Raw genomic sequence first — 19,219 nt, 5'->3', positions numbered from 1 at the left:
CCAATATCAAATTATTTCTTGTGGCCAATTGTTGTGTTTTAAATACACACAAAAATAAGTGCACTTTATCACATAAGTAATATAAAAATAATTTCCAGTTATTGAACCCAAAAAACTAATGCGTGAATAATAATTTCAATTTTCAAGAGATGTACTCCGATGTCTGGGCAAATCAAAGTTTTGGTTGAAAGGTTTATTTTTAATATGCAGGAATTCAAAGAAACAAATTAACAGGGGATGAAATTAGAGATTAGAGTCCTAATTAGACCATGAGCAATAGTTATTGAAAAATTGTGTTGAAGATTGTTGAGGATTGTTGAGATGTTGTAGTGGTTGTTGAAGAATGTTGAGGGTGATGTGGAAGAGAAATGTTGAGGAAGCTCAACAAAGTTGAGAGAGCTGTCGGACGCCACGTGGCGCGTTCCTAATGGCCACCGACAGGCGCGTGGCCTTCACGCGCAGACAAGGCGCGTGACGCGCCTGCGGAAGGAGAGAGAAGCTGGCGGATTAAATGGGGATGCCATGTGTCTGCTTCTGATTGGGTCGCCGGATTTCTTTTACCCTTATCTTTTGAACTCAATTATTTCATCAAAAAAAAAAAATTCTGGAAAAAAAAATTATACCAAAATTCATGATTTTTTTTCTCTATAAATAGAGACTTAGTTCGTTTGATTTGGACACAGAAAAAAAAACCAAGTTTTTCTCCATCTTATTATCTTTCTCACCATCTTATTATCTTTCTCACCAAGTTTGATTTAGCCTTTGTTTTGAAATGGGTCCCAACAAGTACCAATTCAACACCTAGAATTCTTCTAACTTTCCATTTAACTAATTTAAATCGATAATTGTAATTTTATGTAATCCTAAAAACAAAAATATAAAATTAAATAAAAATGTGAAATAAAAAAGTGGTGGGGTAGGGTGTTGAGAGTTAAGTAAAACTATTGGAGTGGGTAAAAGTTGCATGGGAGAACCCCCAACTTCGGGTTGAGGTTGGGGGAATTTATAGGCTAAGGTTGGGTAATTTCTAAGTTTGAGTTGATGGAGAAAAAGGGTGTTGTTCTAACGACGTCGTAGCCTCTGCACCAAAGCTAGCTAGATCGCGACGACGGTTGCAATGGTTGTCGTGGGTAGAGAAAGGGGGTTGCAGGGAGGGAGAGTGGTGGAGGAAGGGAAGGGTGGTGGTGAAAGCCGCGGTTGTGGTGGAAGCCGTCGTAATATAATACATAAATAAATAAATAAATAAATAAAGTCGTAGACAACCTACAATAACGGGTCAATTAGTGCTTGTGCAAGGGTTACAAAAAAAATTTGTATATATTAGGAGACCCATTCTTAAATGACTAAAATTAATGTGAAAATTACATGTGAACACGTATAGTTGATTAGTATTGTCACGTGAGTTGATGTCTTGGTAAAAATATTTCAAAAATATTTTATGATGTGATAACAACTATTTTTTATGAAACAATTTTTTTCAGGAACTACAAACTATGAATTTTTTATAAGGACCATTTTAAATTGTGATATAAATGTATGGGTCTAAAACATATTTAACACTAAACTTTTTCTCTTTCTAAAAATAATTAACACATATTTACAAAGAATTGAGTATAGATGCCTTAACTTAGCATCTAGCTGTTTAACCTATAGAATGTCGCTAACAAACATGACACCGAATTAGTCTAAAAATGGTATTACAAGTCAAGCAGCTACACGTTAATTTTCACCTCCCTACTTTTTATTTTAATTCTGATGAAAAGACAAAATTGAAAAAAACTCCCAAGTTATTTATTTAAAAGTCTATGCGCAGCATACATTATATTTTTATTTTGAACTCCTTAAGTATTTAGTCTATAATTTGATCTTTAAACAATGTATATGAAAAATAATTTAATTTATTGGAGAAATATGCTCACTTAATGATCTCCGAGTCATAATAATATTAATCTCATCATAGCTATCGATCGAATACCGACAGTAAAAATACATTGAAAAATAAAGTAAATTGTCTCCTTCTCGGTCTAGACTCTCAAACCATATAGGACCATTTTAGGTGTCAAAACTTTCGTATTTTGAAATTTGAATATTTCTACTATCAAATTTCTCAAGCAAAGGTACACTGTGGTTTCATTACCATAATTGGTCATTGTTTGATGTAAAATATAGGACAGCCACGAAATTCAAAGCTGACCGCTCATAAGATGGAAAAGGAATAAGAATCGGTGTTTACAAGCTGCACTTACATTTCAGGATTCCAAGTGTTTGGCAGCCAGTCATTTTATGCTAGATTGCTAGCTAGGTTTCACCTTAATTTCATATCCATCTCATCAGCATTACTCGTAGACCTAAATTATGTTAGATTAGATGTTAATATGTTAAATTAGATTAGTAACTACCGGGCGCAAGTGATATTGTGAGAGATCTGCAAAGACCTGAGTAGAAGGGTAAGAGGATTTTTTTATGATGGTTGCACACCAATTGAGATTTTACTGGACATAAAGAGTTTGAATCCTCAAACTTATGAGAATGTCAGAATTAAACTGAAAAATGGCTAGTTATACAAACTCAAGTTTGCAAGCAAAATTAATTAATGAAAAAGAGTGAGTTTTCATCATATTTCAAGATGCATAGTGTACATTATGAAAATTACTAAGGAGACGTTTGGTAGATAGACATCTCAAAATATTTCTAGGAATGTGAGGTTGAGAAGGTAACATTCGCATGTTTGGTAGAAGTTTTAAATTTTTTAGTCCCGGGTATGAAAGTTACTCATGCAAGTAAATTACACATGATTTTTTAAATTTCATTCTCATCTCAAAGAAGGGGAATCTTTATTTTCCACTAACTCTCTTCCACTACTTATTTTCTATTTTTATATTTTTTTTACCAAATGATTTTGAAAATCATTCCCATAAATAACGTATACTAACCAAACACATTTTTTTTGTCTTGACTAAGGTATCTCCACAGCCGACAATCGTGAGACTAATCTCTCGCCCCACGGTCAGCACACTAAGCGGTAGGGGGCTGGCCAAACACATTTTCATTTCACCTGGAAATGACTTTATTGGTAATTAAATTACTGAGAAATAATATTCCTAGGAATATTTTTGTAAAACTTGTAACAAAAGCCCCTAATGGTGAAATCAATCAACTAACTAATATCATTATTAAATAACTCCTATAAGAGCCAAGACCCTGTAATGATCCTACCCAACAACACGGTTCCTAATTTCACACAACTAATGACTACAAGGCCAGCTGTGTTTACTGTAGTAAAGTGACAAAAAATGGCACCAACCCCTAAAATTGGAGCTAAGACAACCGAAACAAACAAGCATCATTCTAAATTTTCAAACAAAACGCAGAATCATCCTAGTAAATTTGATCCCTTTTGTAAATAGACATCTTAAATTGTTATTTTATCTTAATTAATTCTTAAATTGCTACTATTGTCATAAATCATTTTGCTTATGTTAGTAAGAATTCATGGATAATTTACACTGAAGTGTGTAAGTTCAAGATAATGTGCAAAAAATTCAAAGTTTAGGGTAGTTGTCTAAGTATTTTCTAAAAACAAATTTTATATTTACAAACTCTTATTAACAACATTAAATTAACAGAATGATCAATTAAAATAATAGTAAGAGTTTTAGAAATAGTTTAAATAAAATAAAATTTTAAGCTGAAAGTTTTTTTTTGTTGAAAGATAGTAGAACGATGAGATATCACCTCCAGACTACGTACAAGGCAGAACACCAGTATAGTATGCTGGGGAGACCAATGGATTCGCGTTATGCGAGCATGGCCCAACACCAATGGCATATTGGGGAGACCAAGGGTTCATGTTATGTCAATATGACCCTAGGAGCGTCAGAGAATCTTATTGAAGAATTATTTTGCCCACCAATTGAGATTTTACTGTGTATAGGGGGTTCGAACAGTCAACCTATAATGAAGCGATAATTAAGCTCGAAACACGTGGTCAATTGTGCTAACCCGTTGGCAAGTGTGATGTTATATACTACCTCCGGTCCTATTTATAAGAACCAAAAAAAGAAAAATCTTGATCTTTTTATAAGAACTAAATGAAAGTTTGTACTATATTAATTATTTTTTTCCAATGAAACCTTTATTAATTCTAACTAGTAAAATGTGTCTCCTTAATTATTCTCTCTCCTTCTCACTCTCCAACACTAATAACAAAAAGTAATTTTAGAAGTTTATTTTAATTCAAGACAAATTTAATACTACATTTTAACTAGTTTATGTTCTTCTTCTTATATTCACAAATTTTGAGTGAGAAAAAAGTCATAATCTATCTATTTAAAAGTTAAAACAGAGCTACTTAAAAAAAACTAAACAAAAGATTGCTGAAAAAATGCAAACAACATAAATGGAAAATGAATGAGGAGGAGCATGTATTTTATGTGTGTGTCAAAGATTCGTTTGATTTTTGAGGTCCACCACCATGGTATAATCATCTCTCTTTTTTCCTCCACCTTCCCCACAAAGTCCTTGGTTCCTTTTGCTTTAATAATAGTAGTAATAATAATTAATTAATTTATTAATCAAGAAAGATGTGATTAGTTTAAAAAATGAAACATATACATACTATAATAATTTCAGTTACTACTTTTTGTGCCTATTCTCCTTCCTCCTTGAAAACACAATCATCATTTGATTGCATATTTTGGGGATAAATTTTATTTCAAAACACACACAGCCAGAGAGACATGCTGTTAAAGACAGACAACTAATTCCTACAAAGAAACAACATCAACAACAGCAACTCCAAGGTAAGAAAGAAACAAACAACAAACAAAAGGTTAGAGAATAGAGATCATTCAAAACCCGATTAACTGGTTGGGTCGGGTTCGGGGTTCTCGGATCCGATTCTCTGGTTCATCATTGTTGTTGTGGTGGTGGTGGAGTGTTGTATTCTCTGAATCGGTCTTAACAATTTAATCTTTCTAGGTAAACTCATTCATCATTCTCTGATTCTCTCTCTTTCTCTTTTTTCTTTTTTTCTTTTTTCATTTGTTTGTTTCAGCTCGTTTATTCGGGGATTTCAACGATTCTTTAACAATGTTTGTTGTTCGCTACATTTCATGGATTGGGTCGTGTAAAATGTTCGCTTTTTTGTAAGGAATCGGAGAAAAATGAATCATGATAGTTTTCTGTCTTTGTCAAATGGAAAATAAGCAAATTGGGGTATCAATTTTTGTGGATATAAGCATTGTCTTATGATTTGTAATCATGCTTTGTTGATGTTGTGTTTTTTTCAGCTGATTAAGCAAATTGCATGTCTGTTCAGTAATTTGTTGATTTTGTTTTGTTCCCTTTTTTTTCTTGTTGGTATGTCAATTTTTGTGTTTTCAGAGGATGGGGTTTCTGAAATTTTGGATTTTTTCTGAAATTTTGATCTTTGCAGTTTAGGTGTTCCTGAAGTGTGAGGTCTGAATGGCTGGGATTGATGATAATGTTGCCCTTACTGGTGATTGGGGTCTTCATAGCCCAAGTCCGAGGACCCTTTTTTCTAGAATGCTCGAGGAAGATAATGTAACAAGATCAATCTCTGAACACCCTGGAAGTGGTAGAACCGGGGATCTCTTTCCAGGAACTCATGACTCCTCTGAGACAGGGAGAGCGAACATGAGAGAGAGCTCGCAAGATGGTAATTCTGGTGTGCAATTGACTGATCCGAGTTTTCAGACTGAGCAGAAGTCGAACTCGAACTCACGGGGTGGTCTTGTTGAAAGAATGGCGGCTAGAGCTGGGTTTAATGCTCCGAGGTTGAATACAGAAAGCATTAGATCTACTGACCTTTCGCTTAATTCCGACATTCGGTCTCCTTACTTGACCATACCACCTGGTCTCAGTCCCACCACACTCTTAGATTCTCCAGTGTTCCTTGCAAATTCACTGGTGAGCTCTATGTCTGAAAGACTGAGGAGGCGCAATTGTGTTGTAATTTGTGTATATTGTCTATCAAATATGTTATTTATTCATCCATTCATGCTTCAATCAGAGTTGATTTATATTGTGGTGCTGCTCACATATTCTAACTTGGAAATTTCTAAGTATAAACCACTTAGATCCATGCTTGTCTGAGTGCCTTGCAATGTGGTATTTATTATACTCTTGCACATGGTGTCAAATGTAGTTTTTGGAGTTCTAATCAATCTGCTGTTGTAAGAAACTCGAACCTGGTTTTAGTGAAATTCTTATGCCTCCTACTCAGTTATGAATCTGTCTATTTTCAGGCACAGCCATCTCCAACAACAGGAAAGTTTCTATTTACTTCAAATGGCAACATCCGATGCTCAGAATTATCATCTGATGCTCCAGAAAAACGTAAAGATAATGGCTTTGATGATTTCTATGCATCATCCTTTGCCTTCAAGCCTACAACAGATTCAGGATCCTCTTTTTATCATGATGCTGGAAGAAAGGTAAGCACATTCTGAAAGTCCTTTTTTACGACGGGAGGTTTGAATAATTTTTTTATATTTTAAAGTCACCTTTCCAATCAACTTGAGTTGCTATTTGTACATCCAGTCGTCAAGTATTAACAGTTATATATATACTATTAAGAATTCAAGTTTAGATGTGTTTTAATGCGCATAGTATTGGTTTTGTAGTGAATAGACAACTATGTCTAGGCAAATTATGCATAGAACAATATCTTCTTTTTGGTCATTTAGTCTGCCTTCTGGTTACAGACAAATCAAACTACACTTCCTCAACAATCCCTTCCTGGTATTGAAGCTTCAGTTCAGTCAAGACCTTCTTTTCAATCTCAAAGTGTCGATGCAGTCAAAGTTCAAACTGAGAACAAAAGTGGCCTGGAACATTCTGCACCACTTGAAGAGCAAGCAGATGAAGAGGGAGATCAGAGAGTCAATGTAGACACGGTGGCTGCTGGTGTTGGTGGCGCACCATCTGAAGATGGATATAACTGGAGAAAATATGGCCAAAAGCAAGTTAAGGGTAGCGATTACCCACGAAGTTACTACAAGTGTACACATCCGAATTGTCAGGTTAAGAAGAAAGTAGAACGTTCTCATGAGGGCCACATAACAGAGATTATCTACAAGGGAGCGCACAACCATCCAAAACCTCCTCCGAATCGCCGGTCATCGGGCCTAGGGTCAGTTAACCCTCATACTGATATGCAAGTGGACAATCCTGAACATGTTGAGCCACAGCGTGTCGGTGAAGGTGACCTGGGCTGGGCTGATGCACAAAAGGGAAATATTGCTGGAGCTGGTAACTGGAAGCAGGACAACCTTGAAGTGACATCATCAGCATCTGTTGGCCCTGAGTATGGCAACCAGTCCACCAACTTGCAGACTCAAAATGGAACTAACTTAGACTCGGGAGAAGCAGTGGATGGCTCGTCTACTTTTTCTAATGAAGAAGAAGAAGATGATCAAGGCACTCATGGTAGTGTATCTTTAGGTTATGATGGGGAAGGAGATGAATCAGAGTCTAAAAGAAGGTATTTGTACTACAGTGCTTCTTCTTTTTTTGAAAGTTAATATTTGTTTTAACATATTTATATGAACAATGTCAGGAAACTTGAATCATATGCAACAGAGTTGAGTGGAGCTACCAGAGCTATTCGTGAGCCTAGAGTTGTTGTACAGACTACTAGCGAAGTAGATATCCTCGATGATGGTTACCGATGGCGGAAATATGGGCAAAAAGTTGTAAAGGGAAATCCCAACCCAAGGTGGTTATTCTCCCCTTATATGCTATGTTCTGTCATCAAATATATTTATGTTGCAAAGCTGAATATTAAGGTTTGGTGCAGGAGTTACTACAAGTGCACCAACGCTGGGTGCATGGTGAGGAAGCATGTGGAGAGAGCATCACATGACCTTAAATCTGTGATCACGACCTATGAGGGAAAGCACAACCATGATGTCCCTGCTGCTCGCGCTAGCAGTCACGTCAATGCCAATGCGTCTAACAATCTTCACGGGCAAGCTTCTGGTGTTCTTCAAAGCCATATTCATAGACCTGAACCATCCCAAGTTCACAACAGCATGGGAAGACTTGAGAGGCCTTCCCTTGGCTCATTCAACCTTCCTGGGAGGCAGCACCTAGGACCTCCCCATGGCTTCTCCTTTGGTATGAATCAACCTATGCTCTCGAACATGGCAATTCAGTCAATGCCTTTTCATCCATTTTCGGCACAACAGCGCCCTGCAAATGAAATGGGGTTCATGTTGCCAAAGGGAGAACCAAATGTGGAGCCTATGCCTGAACGTGGTGGCCTTAACATGCCTAGTCGAGACTCATCAGTATATCAGGAAATGATGAGTCGCATGCCTCTTGGACCTCATAGATAAAATTTTATTCCCTTATTCTTTAAAGAAAACTAATGTTTAAATTTTTATGACATACATATATATATGTATTTAATGCTCAGGCTATACACAGGTAGACTCCTCATTACTATATCATTGTAATGTGTGACATTATTCCTCACATGTTAAAAGGTAAATGTAGTTTATTCTGGTGTTTTTATTTCACTTGAATTTAGATTGGTACGACAGAAATTTATAGGTACTACAATTTATGACCTTATTCTTAAGCATTCAAATTATTATTTACTATGTGTAAAACTATTTCTAAGAGTACATAGTTTTTTTCACATTTTTATTTTACATTCCATGTTTGAACCAAATTGGCAAGTGCTTTTGTGGATGATCCAAATTCTCCAAGTGCAGCTAAAGCCATGTCTCTGATCTTCAAACTCCTTTCCTTTATCTCCCTCCCTCTCTCTGACTCCATCAACTCCTTTACCCTCATCTCCAATTCTTCCCCACTAACAAACCCATCTTCTTCCCTCTGTTCCACCCTAACAGCCACCTTCATATCTTCAACCATCACATTCCTATTCACATGTTGCTCCGCATACAACGGCCACGCAATCATTGGCACCCCAACAACCACTGCTTCCAACACCGAGTTCCACCCGCAATGAGTCACAAAGCCACCAACAGATTCATGAGTCAACACCTCCACTTGCGGAGCCCATGACGTCACCACCATGCCTCTCTCTTTGGTTCTCTCCATAAACCCATTTGGCAATACTGAACTCAAGTTGAATTCCCCTATTGTATCATGAATCAGCTTCGCTCCTTCATTGGATAGTGGTGGCCTCTTCACAACCCACAAGAATCTTTGTCCACTCATCTCCAATCCATCAGCTATCTCCTTCAACTGTGCCACTGAGAAAGTTCCACGGCTTCCAAAACAGAGGAACACCACACTTCTACTCGGTTGTTTATCCAGCCAGGACAAGCAATCTTTACTGTCCATTGCTTCATCTGGTGTGTTTACACAAACAATGCTTTTCTTCAGATAAAAAGAACAAATTCGGTCTAAACTAACACTTGAAAAAAACATGCATAAAAAGTAGCTCGATATTATTTGTCACTATTTGATTTATTTTCGTTTTACTTTTATAATTTTAAGAAAATATTACTTATGTTTAACCAATTATAATTTTAACTTGATATAATTCTCAATGACGTTAGGAAAAAAGAAATTAAAGTCAAGATTTATATGAGAGTGGTTGCTTATGAGAGTTGTTTAACATTGTTTGTATGAGTTCCAAATGCCGCATAGGTTTTAAATAATCCAAAGCAACTCATGAATTTTTTTACTCCAAGAATGATTTCTTATTTTTTTTTATAAGCGTCTTATATATTTATACTTTTCTTTTTCCACTTAATGCAGCAGTAAGAATGAACAGTGAATGCAAGAGAAGAGAGAAAAAAATATTTTTGATCATAAATGATCACCCTAACTAATGGTTGCTTGTGTATGCAACATCCCCTGGTATTAAGCAACCAGGAGTGCAATAGAAAAAATAAGCAATGTTGCTTAAAGCCCCTAGAAACCCGTGTAAGCAATCACATTATCAATAATCTAAATGGTATATTATGAAGTTAGTTAAAAAATGACAATATGAAGACAGTTTCTCAATAGTTAAGTAGTAGGAGTTAGGGGACATATAAATTAGACAGAGTGAGATACTTTTGATGGGTGCAATTTATCCTTCTGATTTAAAATATATATATATTGAAAAATCAAAATTTTAGAGGAGGTTAATGCAACAATCTCATGAGAGATTAGTGCAATTTTCTCATATTTTACATAGCTGATTTAAACGACCTTAATTATTATATTATTTTTTACAAAAATAATAAAATGGAAAGAAATTAAACATCTATCTATAGACTGACTACATGACAAGGCTATGTCATGCCGGTTCATGTCCGCTATTAAACAAATTTTAAATACTCCAAACATGTGGTACGCAGTGACGAAGTAGTTCTATTAATAGCAGCGCAGACTTGAAAAAGATAATAATAAATAAATTAATAAAGAAAAAAAGTAAGACTTGCGTGATGTGACCTGATTTTTGCGGTTCAGCGATGTGGGGCCCAACGTAGTAAACCGGCGGAGGAGGAACCCGTTTGGGCTCCGGAAAACACGCACCTTCCTCAACCGCCATAACCGCCACAGGTTCAAGCTCACGAAACGTGTTCACCACGATTCCCTTCGCCATCGGAATCTGCTCGCAGATATCCACCATCTCCCAGTAAGCAGGATCCTCTCTGTTCACAATCGGTCCCGGCATCTGCGGTGCCATCAGCGGCGAGTTTCCGGGGACACGGAGCTCCACGCCGGGCATGTCCTTGAACGACGCCGTGGTTTGGCGGTGGAGTTGGGGGAAGTAGGAGTAGAGTGCTAGAACGGCGGCTCCGGAGGGGAGGAAGTAGTAGACAGGGATTCCCATGGAGGAGGCTGGTTCGGTGGCGGAGTTGCAGAAGAGGTCCATGATCATGGCTTTGATGGAGGAGGTTTTTGAGATGTTGGTGAGGGCGGATTTTACGTTGGCGGCGTTGTTTTTGACGAATTGGAAGGCGGCGGCGGCGGTGCTTTGGGTTCTGGCGGTGGGGATGGGGGTTGGAGGGAAGCGGAGGAAGGAGATGGAGGGGTGGGAGGTGGAGATGCGGTGGATGTAGGCGTCGATGGAAGGGTGGTCTAGGAGGCCGGTGGTGAGGAGGATGGTGATGGAATGGTGGTGGTGGTGGTGGCGGTTTAGGATGTGCTTGGCTAGCTCCACCATGGAGACTATGTGGCCTATGCCTAGTGCTGGATACAGCACTATTGATGTTGCTTCCATCTTTTGGGTGATTACTGAAGCTGGCAGAGGAGATCAGATTATATATATACTTGCCCAAAAATAATTAACAATACTCAGTAAACAGAAGTGTCATGGAGAAAGAGAAGTGTTAATTGCATTCTACTTTGATGTATTTAAGCTTAATCAATTTTTCTTACCGATTTGTGGCGGCCAAGAACCCTATAAAAAAAACTATCACTTAAAATCTCACTTCTCTCACTCGTACTCTCAATTTCTCTCAAGTTATCTCTCAAATCTACTTATCAAAGTGGCCCTCAAATGTCTTTGTGATAGTATTTGCAAGTTTTTTTTTTCCGGAATTGTATGTAGCTTATTGATCATTGATATATTAATATATTGACTAAGTACGTTTTATTTATGAAGGTGATGCAAATGGCTAGGGAAAGAGTGATTACCTTGATCGGTTAAGTGGAAGTTGTTTCATCATCAATCCATACACATCTTGAAACGTGGTTGTAGGAAAATCAAGATAGAGTTTTGTCGGAGAGATGAGTACGTGATTCTATGTTGGATAAGCTAACAAGTCGTGTTATGATCAAATTATACCATACATCTATCGGATTTGACGAGTTAGTTTTAATTCAAGATGTTACCACGAATTATGAGTTGATATCAGCTGTCATGGAACGTTCGATGTTTAAGACCCACACATTTCGTATGCATATGAGTGAGTGCAACGTCGCCTTACAAGATATTGCATTGTAACACGACTTATAGATTAATGGTCGAGTTGTTACCGATGTGACGTTGACGCACATGCGCTGACAACATATAATATTAACGCACGTGTGTTGTCCACCTCATCTGGTAATAGCCCACTTATTTAATTTTTTGGACAACATTTGAGCTTTGGTTGAGTCAGCACATGTGGACGTTGATGCACATGTTCTGACTCAACATATAATAACATTAACGCTCGTGCGTCAATTAGTTATTTTTGTGTGTGGCAATGATAGACACTTGAAGGAAGTGAACGTCTGATGTTTGAAATTCAGAAGAGTTCCATGTAACAACTTCGATCCATTCTAGATTAATCAGGCCAAACAAAGTCTAGGACTATGGAAAACAAAAACAAAATTTGGCTTTTAGATGGAGGTTTATTAATGCCTAGTCGGCTAGTCCTACGAAGGCAGAAAAGCCACACACCCATTGGTAGCGGGAGTTTATAATTAGGATAATCCAACTCATTCTAGTTCTAAAATGGAAACAGTTTTTTGCAGCATTGTTTTTCCTTCTCAAGAAAGATGGAAAATTTACATTAGTCCCAGAAGTGCCAAAACAAACAAGCAGGGGGGCTAAGTCTAATCGGAAAAAATAAGCAAGGAATAGAGATCAGTAATTCAGTACTTATAAATAATGCCCTTTTAAATTGTACCAGCACTATCACGTTTCCTAGTGGTAAGTAATGGCAATTTGGAGTCACACGTCTCTTCTTTTTATAACTAAATGCAAATTTAACCTTACACAAGTGCCACACCAAGAAAGACCTAAATCTAACTAGCAAGGAAGCAGCAAACATCTAGTTTATGTTCCAGTAAGGGTACTAGTCACAATGGGGTCACTTAGTGACTTAATTCCATGTTTGAACCAAGTTGGCAAGTGCATTTGTGGATGATCCAAATTCTCCAAGTGCAGCTAAAGCCATGTCTCTGATCTTCAAACTCCTTTCCTTTATCTCCCTCCCTCTCTCAGACTCCATCAACTCCTTTACCCTCATCTCCAATTCTTCCCCACTAACAAACCCATCTTCTTCCCTCTGTTCCACCCCAACAGCCACCTTCATATCTTCAACCATCACATTCCTATTCACATGTTGCTCTGCATACAATGGCCACGCAATCATTGGCACCCCAGCAACCACCGCTTCCAACCCCGAGTTCCACCCGCAGTGAGTCACAAACCCGCCAACCGATTCATGAGTCAAGACCTCCACTTGCGGAGCCCATGACATCAGCACTAAGCCTCTCTCTTTAGTTCTCTCTATAAACCCACTTGGTAACACCGAACTCAAGTTGAATTCCCCTGTTGTATCGTGAATTTGCTTCGATCCTTCGTTGTGTGGTGGCCTCTTCACAACCCACAAGAATCTCTGTCCACTCCTCTCCAATCCTTCAGCTATCTCTTTCAACTGTGCCACAGAGAAGCTTCCACGACTTCCAAAACAGAGGAACACGACACTTCTACTCGGTTGTTTATCCAGCCATGACAAGCAATCTTTACTCTTACTTCCATCATCTGATTCTTACACAAAAAATGTTTTTCTTAATTGAGAACAAACAAATAATTCAACACACTTTGAAAAATAAAGACAACTTTTCATTCCTGATAAATAACATAAAAAAATTTGATTCAAAATTGTAAGCAAGTAGAGTCCGACCCAAGAATCCAATTGAAATGAACCAAACTAATTTATGGTGGGTCGGAATGTCAGATTGCATTATTGGCTCGGTTTGAATTTCTTTTACTGCTTCTGATCATCTTCGGTTCGGGAATCGGATTTGAGTGGGATATTCAATGACTCCGTACCAACTCAATGTATTGGGAACAATTTTTTCTCTCTACCATTCAGCCCAAAAAGCACTAGCACATTGCATATTGTTTGTTAAAACCTAACTTATGTTACTTATAGGTTTAATATTGTGTTGCCTATTTATGTTTGTATTGAAGATGTTGGTTTTAGTTTTTGTAGTTAGATTATATGGAGTATGAAATGTTATGTTTTTTTTTGAGATATTGGATTATATAGAGTTTCTATATTTTTAATAATTTTTCACATTTTCTTAATAAATTTCATGCAAATTTTAAATAATATTTTTTATTCCGAATTCGACCATCCGAATCGAACAAACCCAATCCAATTGAGACTAGATTGGTTTGGTTCGAGTCAAAAAGCAAAAAATCAGAACATTCGAATCAACTCAAACCGAACATTATTTGATTGGTTTAGACATTTAAATATCCTAGATCCAAATCAATCCCGTCCGATCACACTAGCAGTCCATCATGGATAAAATAAACAATTCAGATTAATTAGATGTCAATAAAAAAAATGATTTTGATACGTAGACCACTTATGTGCAAAAATCAACAATAAACAGAGGATCACATGACATCACGACTTCTCTGATTGCATCAAAGGGACCCTAACTGTTTGTAACTATTAAGATATTCACGTACGATTTTTGTAAAAAAAAATTAAATAAAACTGCTTACATTAAATAACCGATTTTATAAATTAATCTCTAAAAGTTCCTTTTCATAAACATTTTATTAGATTATGTCGTATGGATAATAAAAACCTCGCATTTTAGTGGTAGAGAATAATCTTTACCTGATTGTTGCGGTTCCGCGATCAAGGGTCCAATGTAGTAAACTGGAGGAGCTTGTTCAGGATCAGGAAAGCACACACCTTCCTCAACGGCAGTTACCGCCGCAGGTTCAAGCTCCGGAAACGTGTTCACGATGATTCCATTCGCCTTCGGAAGATGCTCACAGAAATACAGCATCTCCGAGTACGCAGGGTCCTCCCTATCCAGCAACGGTTCCGGCATCTGACGCGCCTTCACCGGCGCGTTCCCCGGGGCACGAAGCTCCACTCCGGCCATGTCCCTAAACGACGCCGTGGTTTGGCGATGGATTTGTGGGAAGTAGGAGTAGAGTGCTAAATCGGCGGCGCCGGAGGTGAAGAAGTAGTAGACGGGGATTCCAATGGAGGAAGCGGCTTCCATGGCGGAAGTGCAGAAGAGGTCGATGATGAGGGCTTTGATGGTGGAGGATTGGGAGATTTTGGTGAGGGTGGATTGGACGTTGAAGGTGTTGGTTTTGATGAACTGGAAGGCGGTGGCGGCTCTGCTTTGGGTTGCGGTGGTGAGGGGGGTTTTGGGGAAGCGGAGGAAGGAGATGGAAGGGTGGGAGGTGGAGATGCGGTGGATGTAGGCGTCGGTGGAAGGGTTGTCTAGGAGGCCAGTGGTGAGGAGGATGGTGATGGAATAGTGGTGGTGGTGGACGACGTGTTTTGCTAGCTCCACCATGCAAACTATGTGGCCTATGCCTGGTGCTGGATACAACACGATTGTTGCTGCTGCTGCTGCTTCCATCTTTGGGTTGCTAGTCAGCGGGTTGTTGTTGAAATTTTGACTGTGGTAGGAGAGGGGAAGGGAGACATAGCAATGTATATACTTGCCCAAAATTAAATATCTCACACTTAATTTCTTTTCCATTTCATTTTCACCGCATTTTCATTTTTCAAAATTTACCCTAAGATAATATGAAAAAAATTGTAAGATTTTGAAAAGGAGGATTGCTATATATATCACGAAGAAATTTTAGAAGAAACACAAGAATTGCATTAGACAGATAAACATGAAAAAGGTAAATTGATTAAAAGTTGCAAGTTTTGAAAAACAACAAAGGTTTACATAATTATTAACATTTCAAAAATAGCATTCGTTGGTTTGGTTCCGTATTAAAAATCATTTTATAGTGTGAACTTCAAAAAATTAATTCCTGAGAAATTAAACACATAATTAAAGTAAATAGAGAAATTTATTGAATATGCAAGTTTTTAAATAAGGATAATTTCTAAAAGTTAATAAAAAAATTACAAATTTTTCTTAATTTTAAAGAATTATGTAAAAGTAACGGGAGTACAATTGAATTGAGTGTTCCTCTTTATGGTAAAGGTAAAGTAAGGACGGCCATTCAAAATTTATAGCAACCATGACACTTAATACCATTTTAAGATAGTGAAATTATTATCTTTCAAATTGATACCATGGTTCAATTCAAGGAAAAAAAGTCAAAAACTACGTATTCAATTCAACGGGACATGAAACCCCTGTTGAATTGAAGGCTCAGTTCAAGTTTCACTTCCATTTGGTTGGAGAGGACCAAGGTGATGGATAAGTACTTTAGTAGCATGTCACAAATATTAAATTTTTTGTACCACAATATCCTGGACATGGGGAAAATTCAGTGTACTTCTCCTATTCAAATACAAGCGCATATGGTGCCCGAAAGATAACTCAAGTGGTAAGAGGTAATGACATAAGGGTTGGGTGGAATGAAGGGTGAAAGGTTCAGGGTTCGAACCCTAAGGAGGTCTAATTTACTAACAACTAACATTTACCTATAAGACCATCTTTAATGGTGTTGAAAGGGGTGTGTTTAATGTTGAAATGTGTGTGTAATGGTGTTTAAATGAAGTGTTGAAAGTTGAAAGGGGGAGAGAGGAGTTGAAAAAATTCAACACAGCTGAAACCTGCGTCCGGAGCCACGTGGCACGCCCTGGTTGGTGACCGACAGGCGCGTGCTACACACGCGCCGACAAGGCGCGTAACGTGTCAGGTTGGCTGCGCTGTGGGACCCAGTGGCTCCGGAAGTGGGACGCGTGGCACGCCCTGGTTGGGCACCGACAGGCGCGTGCCACGCACGCGTCAGAGAAGAGAGAGATGGGCTGCAGTGGGACATGTGGCTTCGTTTGATTGGTCCGGGCGATTTTCGTTTATCCTAATCTTTCCAACTCAATTATTTCATTCAAAAAAAATTAAAAAATATAATTTTTTTACCAAAATTCATGATTTTTTTTTCTCTATAAATAGAGACTTTGTTCGTTTGATTTGGACACAGAAAAAAAAACCAAGTTTTTCATCATCTTATTCATCTTATTATCTTTCTATTATCCCCTTTGCTTTGAAATGGATCCCAACATTTATCATTTCAACACCCAGAATTCTTCTAACTCATTTAGCAACCAAAATCCCAACAATTATCAACATCCAAATCAGTTTTCCAACTACCAAAATCCCAACAATTATCAACATTCAAATCAATTTTCCAACTACCAAAATCCCAACAATTATCAACATCCAAATCAATTTTCCAACTACCAAAATCCCAACAATTATCAAGATCCAAATCAATCCAACTACCAAAATCCCAACAATTATCAAGATCCAAATCAATCCAACTACCAAAATCCCAACAATTTTCAAGATCCAAATCAATTTATCAACCAACGTCCTCATCCTCATCATGGATCTATGTTCAGATATCCATCTCCAACACCGTCGTCTAATGATGGTGCACCTGAATTTCCCGAGCAGGAGAAGTCACTCCAGCATGGAACACTGATCAAAATAGGGTGTTAATTAGTGGGTGGCTTAAATATGGAACAAACAGTGTTGTCGGGAGAAACCAAAAAGGAGAAACATTTTGGGGTCAAATTGTTGAGTATTGTAATCAGCATTGCTCATTCGATCCTCCGCGGGATGGAAATGCATGCCGAAACCGTTATAATTATATGAGCAAGCAAATAAATAAATGGGTTGGCGCTTATGATGGCGTTAAGCGTATGCAACGAAGCGGTTGGTCGGAGAATGATATTTTGACCCAAGCGTAGGAATTATACGCAGATGGGAAGAAGGGTCAATTTAATTTGATGGCAGAATGGCAGGCTCTCCGTGATCAACCACGTTACTGTAGTCAAGCAGGAGGAAATGTTGGCTCAGGAAGTAGTGGATCTAAGCGATCTCGCGAGAGTGATGCATGTGGCTCAAACTCTATAGGATCGATTCCCCGTCGAATGGGTAGGGAGGCAGCTAAAAAAGGGTAAAAAGAAGAGCACAACAGCTACCTTGGAGGCGATGGAGAAAGATTGGGCTGAATACAAACAAGTCAAGGAGATAGAGGTTGAACAATTGAAGCAGATAGCATCGATGCAACAAGAGGCTAATAAATTGAGGAAAGAGGAGACTGAAGCTAAGAAAATGGAATTATTTCTAAAGTTAAGTGAAGATGAGCATCTCAGTGACCACAAGAAAGAGCTGTTGAAGCGGTTGTCTCAAGAGCTCTTTGGAAATTAATTGTCTGTAGTGTTTGCTTTATTAATTTTCAAGTGGTGTCAAGTCTGTAGTGTTTGCTTTAATAATTTGTCAGTGTTGTCAAGTGTGTAGTGTTTGCTTTCATAATTTGTCAGTGTTTTGTCAAGTCTGTACTGTTTACTTTAATAATTTGTCAGTGTTGTCAGTGGCTTTAATGTATGGGTTACCGAGTTTGAATATGTATCACTCAATTCGAATCTAGTCCTTATCCGATAATTAACTATAGTTCATATTATTTCGAATCCGTCGGTGTCCACCATTCAATTTATCTATATATATGGACTCATAGATCCACCATTCAATGTATCTCTTCCCATCTACTTCAAATTTCACAAAAAATGGATCCACCAGAGTTTGATCTCGAAGCATACCTTGAAAAAAGTGAGAGAGAAGACACTTATATACTCAACCGATTTAGGGAGCGTCGAAATCTAATATTGGAGGATAGTGCACCTCGTGGTAGAAACCATCTCAGTAGAGATCATGCAGGGGCAAACCAAAGGCTAATTGACGACTACTTTGCCAATGAGCCTACATACGACGATGGAATATTCCGTCGCCGGTACCGGATGCAAAAACATGTTTTCCTTCGAATCGTTGCGGACCTTTCAAGTAGTGATAACTACTCCACCCAGCGAGTTGATGCAGCGAAGAAAGAAGGTATATCGCCCTTAGCAAAATGCCCCACAGCAATGCGAATGTTAGCATATGGTGTGGCAGCAGATGCAGTCGATGAGTACATCAAAATATGAGAGACTACAACATTGGAGTGTTTACGTAGATTCTGTAAAGGAATCATACGATTGTATGAGCAAGAGTACCTGATAGCACCAACCCAAGAGGACCTGCAAAGAATACTACAGGTTAGTGAAATGCGGGGGTTCCCAGGCATGATCGGGAGTATTGACTGCATGCACTGGGAGTGGAAAAATTGTCCTAAAGCATGTGAAGGTCAATTTGCTAGAGGGGATAAGGGAACCACCACAGTTATTCTTGAAGCAGTTGCATCTCCTGATCTTTGGATCTGGCATGCCTTTTTTGGATGTCCAGAAACGTTGAACGATATAAACGTTCTAGACCGGTCACCAGTGTTTGATGAATT

At 38.1% G+C, this 19,219-nt stretch overlaps 3 protein-coding genes across 6 annotated transcripts; 1 reads left to right on the top strand and 2 right to left on the bottom strand.

Moving 5' to 3' along the window:
* Positions 1-4,643: 4,643 nt before the first annotated feature.
* Positions 4,644-8,546, top strand: LOC130745538 (probable WRKY transcription factor 2). Of its 2 annotated transcripts, none has more exons than XM_057597845.1 (6): positions 4,644-4,802; positions 5,438-5,931; positions 6,270-6,458; positions 6,729-7,507; positions 7,583-7,741; positions 7,823-8,546. In XM_057597845.1, the coding sequence occupies exons 2-6, from the start codon at positions 5,467-5,469 to the stop codon at positions 8,361-8,363; spliced, it is 2,133 nt and encodes a 710-aa protein (XP_057453828.1). In that variant the 5' UTR covers positions 4,644-4,802; positions 5,438-5,466; the 3' UTR covers positions 8,364-8,546. The 2 variants fall into 2 exon arrangements, with proteins under 2 accessions (XP_057453828.1, XP_057453827.1); XM_057597844.1 differs by having other exon boundaries at positions 4,652-4,980.
* A 52-nt stretch (positions 8,547-8,598) lies between these two features.
* On the bottom strand, positions 8,599-11,516 carry LOC130745539 (UDP-glycosyltransferase 88F5-like). 2 transcript variants are annotated; one of them, XM_057597847.1, is made up of 3 exons: positions 11,374-11,516; positions 10,441-11,235; positions 8,599-9,347 (listed from the first exon to the last, which is right to left on the bottom strand). In XM_057597847.1, the coding sequence occupies exons 2-3, from the start codon at positions 11,213-11,215 to the stop codon at positions 8,674-8,676; spliced, it is 1,449 nt and encodes a 482-aa protein (XP_057453830.1). In that variant the 5' UTR covers positions 11,216-11,235; positions 11,374-11,516; the 3' UTR covers positions 8,599-8,673. The 2 variants fall into 2 exon arrangements, with proteins under 2 accessions (XP_057453830.1, XP_057453829.1); XM_057597846.1 differs by having other exon boundaries at positions 10,441-11,469.
* Positions 11,517-12,538: 1,022 nt separating this feature from the next.
* On the bottom strand, positions 12,539-15,506 carry LOC130745537 (UDP-glycosyltransferase 88F5-like). Of its 2 annotated transcripts, none has more exons than XM_057597842.1 (2): positions 14,568-15,506; positions 12,539-13,477 (listed from the first exon to the last, which is right to left on the bottom strand). In XM_057597842.1, exons 1-2 carry the CDS (start codon positions 15,454-15,456, stop codon positions 12,807-12,809), a joined length of 1,560 nt encoding a protein of 519 aa, XP_057453825.1. In that variant the 5' UTR covers positions 15,457-15,506; the 3' UTR covers positions 12,539-12,806. The 2 variants fall into 2 exon arrangements, with proteins under 2 accessions (XP_057453825.1, XP_057453826.1); XM_057597843.1 differs by having other exon boundaries at positions 12,539-13,471; positions 14,568-15,495.
* Positions 15,507-19,219: the final 3,713 nt, after the last annotated feature.

Source organism: Lotus japonicus, chromosome 3 (genome assembly GCF_012489685.1).
Source record: "Lotus japonicus ecotype B-129 chromosome 3, LjGifu_v1.2".
NCBI classification, from domain to species: Eukaryota; Viridiplantae; Streptophyta; class Magnoliopsida; order Fabales; family Fabaceae; genus Lotus; species Lotus japonicus.
The sequence above is the reverse complement of the archived record's forward strand: the minus strand, read 5'-3'. Positions and strand labels throughout refer to the sequence as shown.

Excerpts from the sequence above, each read along its gene's own strand:
- LOC130745538 (XM_057597845.1), top strand. The coding sequence starts at position 5,467 with ATGGCTGGGATTGATGATAATGTTGCCCTTACTGGTGATTGGGGTCTT. Across the intron at positions 6,459-6,728 it reads ATCATGATGCTGGAAGAAAG|ACAAATCAAACTACACTTCC; the intron begins GTAAGCACATTC and ends TTCTGGTTACAG. Across the intron at positions 7,508-7,582 it reads GAATCAGAGTCTAAAAGAAG|GAAACTTGAATCATATGCAA; the intron begins GTATTTGTACTA and ends GAACAATGTCAG.
- LOC130745539 (XM_057597847.1), bottom strand. The coding sequence starts at position 11,215 with ATGGAAGCAACATCAATAGTGCTGTATCCAGCACTAGGCATAGGCCAC. Across the intron at positions 9,348-10,440 it reads CGCTGAACCGCAAAAATCAG|ATGAAGCAATGGACAGTAAA; the intron begins GTCACATCACGC and ends TAAACACACCAG.
- LOC130745537 (XM_057597842.1), bottom strand. The coding sequence starts at position 15,456 with ATGGAAAAGAAATTAAGTGTGAGATATTTAATTTTGGGCAAGTATATA. Across the intron at positions 13,478-14,567 it reads CGCGGAACCGCAACAATCAG|AATCAGATGATGGAAGTAAG; the intron begins GTAAAGATTATT and ends TTTTTGTGTAAG.